We start from the raw sequence: 8,120 nt of genomic DNA, 5'->3' as shown, positions 1-8,120 counted from the left end.
CCAGCAAAATAAGCATTAAAACTGGAAGCCTTAGCTAAACTGCCTAATTGGAATGTTCAATTTATTCAAACTGGTGCTTCGAGTCTGTGCCAAAAGCATATTTAGAAATTTTGCGACTGCAAACCTCAATTGAAATTCATTTTTTTTTCTTGACTGGGCCAGTGTCTCGATGAAAAACATACCATACTGCCCATATCGCAACTTTCACATAATAACAAGTCAAAAGACAATGCCACTGCACTGACTTGAACAAATCTCTGAAAGATGGAAACTATAGAAGTATGGGCGGGGAGGCTCCACGAAAACTGCTGAGTTAATTCAGATACAGGGCACACCCCGTACAACTGCACCTTCCAAAAACCGGAGTTTGCATTATGTACCGTTTTTTCTGACTTACAGATTGATCAGCCACACTGCTGAGCCATAATGCAAACCCAGTTCGCGGTCATACATATATAGTTTCATATAAGTACCAAAGGCAACCAAAGCAACCTCGAATATTCACCAGCTGTAGCTGCCTGCAGTTTCTTTCTGACAAACGATATTAACCCGCCATACAGCCTGTATTTCCTGTCTCTATCAGATACATTAAACACTGAATTATTAATTGCGAACGCGTAGCCTAGCTGATTGCAAAAAGGAATTCGGAGGTAAATAAATGCAGTGCCATAACGTACAGCCTTAGAGCTATGGAACAGAACACTGCACCAACTGCGTATTTGAAGGCGGAATACTTTCGGCAGAACAACGAGATAAGCAGCCCAGCGTCGAATGAAGCGCACAATGCACAGCCGAACCCGAAGCCCAGAGCTAAGCTAGAAATTGCACTACACGAGAAAAACTTCGTCTGCAACTGTACGTCACAATCAAGCGCGTCCAAACTCCGTGCTTGATTGTAGCAACCAAGCGCGGATTTCTCAAATCCAAGGAGATTAGCAAGGAGGATTTGATATATGAGTACGCGAAACGCTTCGACTGAAATAGGGCGCCGTCTGCTGCGACCCGGTTGCAGCAGCGAAATGCTTCCTGCAACCGGGGGCCCGATCCTCGATATTCGCCTTCCCCTGGCGGCGCCATATTGTCTTTCTGATTGGCTCAGAAAAGAGTCACGTGCTTCAAACTTGTGGCGCGAAACCATCAGTTGAGGCAAGCACTTTTAGCGGTTACGTCAAAATGACGTAGCCGTGAAAATTGATTTCAACCGGAGCTATCCTTGTTGCCTGGATGACAAATACGAATGATTTTGGAGTGGAAGCAAAGTTACTGATGGTGGTTTGGAGAACACTTACGCTCGATTAACCAATGTGATGAAAATAATGGCATACTGGGAAGGAGCGGATGCTCAAATTTGATTGGCTGGAGCTATGTCACGTGAAACACGTGATACGCAAGCATATTTAGATTACGTCAAATTGACGCGTCATGACGTAACTGACGTGCCGCCATTACCGAAAATGCTGACGTTTGGCCGCCATAATTTCGCCGAGTGGCGAGGTGCCCGAATTATGCTAATGAGACTATGGCGACAGGCAAGCTGATTTATGCAGCCGTTAGCCTACCGTAGTTTCTTAGCTTGTTATTAAAAGTAAAAGGATAACTTTATATACACCTTGTATGGCTTTTTAAACGGAATAGACAGGCAAATTATGAGCGCGTATGAAATAAAGGACGTTTGAGACAATCTCTAATGGGGCAGAAGCGTGCGGCCGCGTGACGGCGCTAACTGCTTTCTTATTTCAAACCCTTTCTTCCATGGTAAGAAATTATTGGTCTGCGCGGTTATAATAACCCAGCAATGGCGGCGGCCATGGAGTCGTGCAGTTCGTCGTCTGCAAGTAGTGATCGAGGATTTGCAGCAGCACAGCAATGCTGTCAAATTGCCTTGAAAGATAGCTCGTCAGTACAGTCAGATCTGAGGAGTGTAGTGTGGCGGCTTTGCAAACTCCGAGGCGAGAATTGCTCTGCGCTCGGGTGTTTCGGGTGGAATCGGCAGTGGTGAACGCCTCTGATGTAGGATGGCACGAAATGTATTCGTTCGGCCGAGCAACGAGCTCCTGGAATGTGTCGGGCTTCTCGATGGGTGTCGGCCAGCAAGGCAACGCAGTCAATCTGCTGGAAATGCTGCAGCACGTCGAGCATCATAGAGGTAAGCGCAATAGGAAAACCTGCAAAGGTGACTGTTCATACAGCGTCATTCGCATTCAAGTTGTGCGCAGGCGGGAAATGACTGAAGATTAAAGGAATACTTACAGGACGCATGCGGCGAAAAAAAAAAAAAAAAAAAAAAGAAACTGAGTGTGCTCGTAGTTGTCAAGATTTCTTGGCTAATGGTTTCGACGACCGAGAAAGGAAAGTAATGTGAAATCGCGTGATATAAGTCGTTCCTTTAGTTGCAAAATAGAAAAAAGTTAACCTTCGCACTACAATTTCCGCCACCAACCCGTCTTTACCTGTTACGGAAATGGTTCACTTAGGTATTGCACTGACCATTTCTTGCATTCATAGATTACACTTTACCGCAGCTTAGCTTGCAGCATTGATGATTTTGAATGTTCCTGTGCCATGCGTGTTTGATATTTTATTCGCATATAATTTAGGCACTAAACATTTGCAGGTGATCGTGTGGACCTTGTGCAGCCATTGCAGCACTTCCGATCCGAGTCATCATGTGGGCGAGAAGTCCTGGGGCCATATTCAACATCATTAACCTCTCTGCTAGGCTTGTATAATCTGGGAGGCCACGCCTTGTCCCTGGACGGCCACATCAGATGTGAAGTGCTATGCAGATGGACAGCTCTTTTTGAAGATCGTTACAGCTTGTAGTGTGTGCAGATCACATGACATTGACGCCACCTGCAAAAGGTAATCGCAGCAGGAACATCAACAAGTACAAGGAAGAGGACGTGCAACATTTATATTAACTTGGACAAGAACAACTTGATCACCTGCACTTGAGATTTTCACTCGCTGTCATGATTTTGATATATGCCACAAGTGATCAATGTTACTTTGAGTCACTTTGGGACGTTAAACCCCACAAACCAAACCAAACCTTTCTTTGGTGCTATAATTTTTTGTCTACCATCTGTAGACATACTGAGTGTATTCTACAAGTGCTGTGGCCCTCGCTGAGAGCTGTCATTCTTTGTTGTATACTTTGCTTTTTTGTGTTCTGCTTAAACTCAGTGTGCATTTTATTAAGTGCTTCATGTCAATGAAACACAGGAAGGTACAAAAACGTTCTCCTTCTACCTCCAGAAGTGCCATTCTGAGTAGGACGTGCGTGCACATATAGTTCACAATTCACTTTGGTGTTTGTGGCAAGCAAGCAGTCTGCGACATACTACTTCAGTGAGAATATTTGACATACGTGTACCCTGGTGGATGTGTCTGCAGTCGTTTACCATAGCAGAGTCCATTTCGTTACACCTATCTTGTGTGCTACTAGGGTGAAACGTGAGGTGCCCACTGTGTTTTTCCACGAACTGTAGAGTGAAGCGAGCTGTGCTTCTTTGTATTTGGTTGCCTTTATGCTTGTTTTCTATTGCTTCCTTCATATGCTGAACGTAGATGAACAGCAATCAACTAGTTTTCCCAAGGCTAATCTGTGCATCTATTTGGTGGTCATTGTCTTTCATTGTTGTATGCACGAAAAATGAGGGCCCCGCCAACTTGTCAACCCATTTTGGCAATTTTAGATTCCACTTTTGCAAAATTTGCCATTTTCACTTTGCACTGCAATTACCGATGCTTTTTAGTCATGTTAATCAAGATCCCAGATAACCTGTTTAACCTCTGCATCATTTGTGTGGCTCGGCTATCAATGAACATTTTTGTATTCATTTTTTTTTACAAAGGCAACTATTGACTTCTCTGTTTTGTAACTAGGTGATATTGATGTGCATGTGTACCCACTGGCAAAAGTTCTTGAAGGTGGCTTCGCAGGGGAAAGAATGCATTCATTTGTGTACGAGATAAATTTCTTGACATTTCATGTTCACTATATAACCCATAGTCACAATAATGATGCACAAGCGCAGGAATGAAATAAAATCTTTTTGATAAGATTGTCCTTCATAAATTTTTGACTGCAGCTCTACAAAATGCTTTGCTCCTTTTGTACATTGCTACATATCTTGTTCCATAAAATATCTCCCTCCATGATAGCGTTGTGTGTAGACCTTCCATACCCCTATTATGAGGCTGCTATCTGGGCCAGTTGCTTCTTGACACATTCTTGCTGCTGCCACATGCCCTCCGGCACTCACATATGTTAAAGGAGGGTTGGTAAAGCTCACATATTCATGCTCTAAGCCACTGAAGCATGGCTTCATCACTCGAGATGTTTATCGAATGATTGCAGCTGTGTATAACTGCTTCATTATTTTTTTTTCTGTTAGTTGCTTTTGTAGCCTTATCTTCATTGTTCTTTGTGAGCTTTAAATTGAGAATTTTAAGGAAGGGGCAGACATTTTATGCCAATCACTTTCATCTCATTTATGTGGAAGCACTTTCAAGGACACTTTTGTTTCATCATCACTTTTCAACATTTTGTACCATTGTGCTAGTACTGAGTTGTATAACTTTTTGCTCTCATAAGTGACAGCTGCACTAGTTTCACTTACACCTATCCTATTGTCACATTTGTTTTCTACGTTATCTAGTATCCCTATGCTTTCCTATTATATCAGCTTCAGCAATCCTCTCTGCATTTAACCCTCAGAATGTGTTCCATATTTTGCACGTCTGCTATGTGTACAGCCTAAATTGAACACCACAATATATTCTTAAGATTGCATTCAAAAGATAACTTCCTGAAGATACAATCCTATTGAACACAGTAGACGTCATACTATCCATAAGTGAGCCATTCTTTTTCATGATGTATTGAAGAATTTGTGAACAAAGCGATTTCATTTTATCTTGACCACATTCTTCTGTTGTTTCTGTGGTACAGCCTCTGCCACAGCTACATCTATAACTTGGCTGTTGGCACCGTGGTCAAATGTCTTGCGAGCCAGCAGAGCCTAATGTAGCGTAGATGTTCAGCTATTGGCTTCTTGCTTTTTTTTTTTGATGCAGCAACGTTAAAGCCTCTTTTCTGCACAAAATGTGACGTTGTGAGGGGAAAATCTTGGGCACATTTCAGACAGGTGACATGGCCGAGTACTCAATGTGATGTCTCTGGCTTCACCTTTGAGATGAATGTGTGAGGTGATAAACCTTGCAGGATCTTTGGATAATAAGACAGGCAACCCTTAGGCCATGGAAACGCATCCGTACAGCTCGGTTACAGTGGGCTTTATAGGTATCTAGACAAGTGGTCTTCCACATAATTGGATAACTTACAGGTATACGCTACTGATATGTATCATAGAATAAATACTAGGTGTTAGCAGTAGCAAAGTCGATTCACACGAATGAGAGTCTGCAGACAGGAGCCATAAAAGCTGTTGTGTCATAGCGGTAAATGCTGAGCTTGCGTGTCCCCACAATTGTTTTTAGAGCATGAAGTTTTCAAGTGCTGTGCTGGTTTGCCTGATAGCCGTCACATTGAGTGACTTGCTGAAATAATGCTTAAGGCTTGTCTTCCTGAGACAAACATTTCTGCTTTTTGGTAGACTGCATAAAGGGAGCATTCTAGGTGTGGCAGGCATTTATGCACAGATAAAATCATTCTTACACACACTATAACTACCTTTGCCCTGTCCATAACAGAATCAGGGAATACTTGCTCTGTCGCAGGTGCCGACTGCCATTTAAATGACGAGTTCCATATTTATTTATTTATTTGCAAGTACTGTTAGCCCTTCCGGGCTGTTACAGGGTGGGTAATGTACATTTAGGCGGCCCAACAAATTTCCAACTCTTTATCAAAAGTTTTAAAGAACAAGTTTTTTCAAATACGCTTCGGTCAAGGTTGTTTCATTCAATGATTGTTTTAGGCAGAAACGAAAATTTAAATACATCAACTCTTGGCACATACGACATCACTTTGATACTGGTAATACTGCGGAACGCATAGCATCCCTTGACTGTAGTTGCAGCCTAGTGGTTTGAGCATTTGGGGACCAATCCTCAGTGGTGTTGGGTACTCTTTGGTAAAACAGTGGGTGCTTGCTTTGCTGGTGCTGGGGTTATCTTGGGCCAAACACTTGGAGAATGGGTTTTTGACCCTATCTTGTGTTCCCTTGCTTTGTATAACTAATTTCTCTTCTTTGGTTTCCAAGGCCGTGCCACCTTTCAGATATGGCGATGAGCTGTACAAGTACAATACTGTAATTACTTGAATGTGACAGCCTTTCATTTTTTAGGCTGTGTATTGTAGAGTGTGGAGTGCTGTAAATAAATTTTGTATTGTTTTGTATATTGTAATTTTCATTTTTCTTATAAGCAAGGCTTGATGTCAGGTGCATGTAAAAAAAATGCCAAAAAGTACCGAAAGCAAATAATACACCAATTGTTAGTCAATGGCGAGCTGTTTAAAGCTACAGGGAATGTGTTGCGTGAGTAGCAGGCCTCTTAAAGTGTGCATGTTTTGCCAAAATAAAGGACAGAAGCTATACTGCAACCTGTTGGAAAAACCATGCATACAAGACACACTAGCTGCAAATCATACGCTCATTTAAACAAGCCATCACGTTTAGTTTTCCAATGATATGCAATCAGAATATCGAAAAAGTAAATTCCATGCTTTATTCCCATATTTATGCCCGTATTCAGGTGAGGTTCATTTGAGCATGTTTTTGAGTCAGAGTGTAGAGAGTGGATGTTAGTTGCACGTTGGACATTATGCATTGCTGGAAGAGCACACAGGGGATGGCAAAGCCAATACAAATCATACAGTATTATCACCTGGCAATAATGACCCTTTGCCAAAAAATCCAGAACACCACCCGATTGCGTTGCTGTCTCTCCTAAAAATAATGTACTGCAGGCCACATCAGCCTTGCAATTCATGTTTCTTTTTGTCTAATATTGTCCCTGTGCATACTTCTGTTTTCCTTTTTTGTTGCTGTTACTTTTTACTTACGGTGTCCTTAAAGTCACGCTTGTTTTCCCCTTTGGCTCCCATGCTTCACTCAGAGACAGGTTCGGGCTTTGTGTAGCATGTGCACTGGTTAATGTGTGCATGAATGCTACATTCAATGACAATTGCTTCAAGAAAATGGTTTCCATACTGCATCTAGCTCATTGTAATTAGGCATCATATATCATATTCACTCTTCATGTCTGTTCCTTCACTTCCTGAGCGTCAAATAAAAAAAGTGAAGGCATTTCTCTAGCTGACCTCTTCACCCTTCTCTCCTCTGAAGAATCTTGCTGCACTGAAAGAAAGTGCCAGATGCTATTGCAAGTGCAAAACTGGTAAACAGTAGCAAAGGAACAGGCTGTACCTGACAAATTTTGTTTCACTTGTGACATTGTGGTGTGATGTGTACCTGCATCAGACGAGCAGTGTTGCTACTTTTATAAAATGTTTTTATGCAACATGCTCAGAAACCAAGGACAATAATACCGACAGATTTTTTATTTCATTTTAACGAGATAATTAATACATCTGCCACAACACAGTGACACTCTGCATGCGGTGAAATGTGCATACAACGTGCTATGTACGTCTAATTCAGGGCACATTAAATGCCATCAGCGTGAAAGCTAACCCGTTGCTGCCAGTGGGCATCTGCATGGTTACACTTTTTATTGCATTTTCATTGCTGCCAGAAAATCTTATCTGCTTATTTTTGCGGCTGCGTGAAAACGTCCCCGCCGCGATGGCTCAATAAAAAGTGTAACCATGCAGACGCCGGCTCTGACCCGCAGTATGTGCGTAGCCCAGTCACGACGATCGCATTTCGATGGAATTAACACGCCAGCGTGTTAATTCCATCCTAAAGGTGGTCCGATGTCAGCGCAGGCTAAGGTCGCCAGGTATATGGCCTAATCGAGCTCTCCACTATGCGTGTTTTCACTACGCCGCTTCACCGGGCCGATATCCGCACGCTACGCCACTGAAGCCGACACGTAGCCGTAACAGACTTAACATGATGGAAACGGTGGGCTGCCGCAGGCAGTTTCCAACGGCAGTGATACCTTGAGAAGGTCAGCGTTGTTGTCGA

The 8,120-nt window shown here is 42.7% G+C and overlaps 1 protein-coding gene across 1 annotated transcript; it reads left to right on the top strand.

Moving 5' to 3' along the window:
* The first annotated feature begins 1,041 nt into the window (after positions 1-1,041).
* On the top strand, positions 1,042-5,075 carry LOC146205171 (uncharacterized). Its single transcript, XM_084589854.1, has 2 exons — positions 1,042-2,146; positions 2,615-5,075. The coding sequence occupies exons 1-2, from the start codon at positions 2,026-2,028 to the stop codon at positions 2,821-2,823; spliced, it is 330 nt and encodes a 109-aa protein (XP_084445980.1). The 5' UTR covers positions 1,042-2,025; the 3' UTR covers positions 2,824-5,075.
* Positions 5,076-8,120: the final 3,045 nt, after the last annotated feature.

Source organism: Amblyomma maculatum, chromosome 1 (assembly GCF_055883805.1).
Source record: "Amblyomma maculatum isolate TAMU_Amacu chromosome 1, ASM5588380v1, whole genome shotgun sequence".
In the NCBI taxonomy this organism is placed as follows: domain Eukaryota; kingdom Metazoa; phylum Arthropoda; class Arachnida; order Ixodida; family Ixodidae; genus Amblyomma; species Amblyomma maculatum.
The sequence above is the reverse complement of the archived record's forward strand: the minus strand, read 5'-3'. Positions and strand labels throughout refer to the sequence as shown.

Excerpts from the sequence above, each read along its gene's own strand:
- LOC146205171 (XM_084589854.1), top strand. The coding sequence starts at position 2,026 with ATGTATTCGTTCGGCCGAGCAACGAGCTCCTGGAATGTGTCGGGCTTC. Across the intron at positions 2,147-2,614 it reads GCACGTCGAGCATCATAGAG|GTGATCGTGTGGACCTTGTG; the intron begins GTAAGCGCAATA and ends AAACATTTGCAG.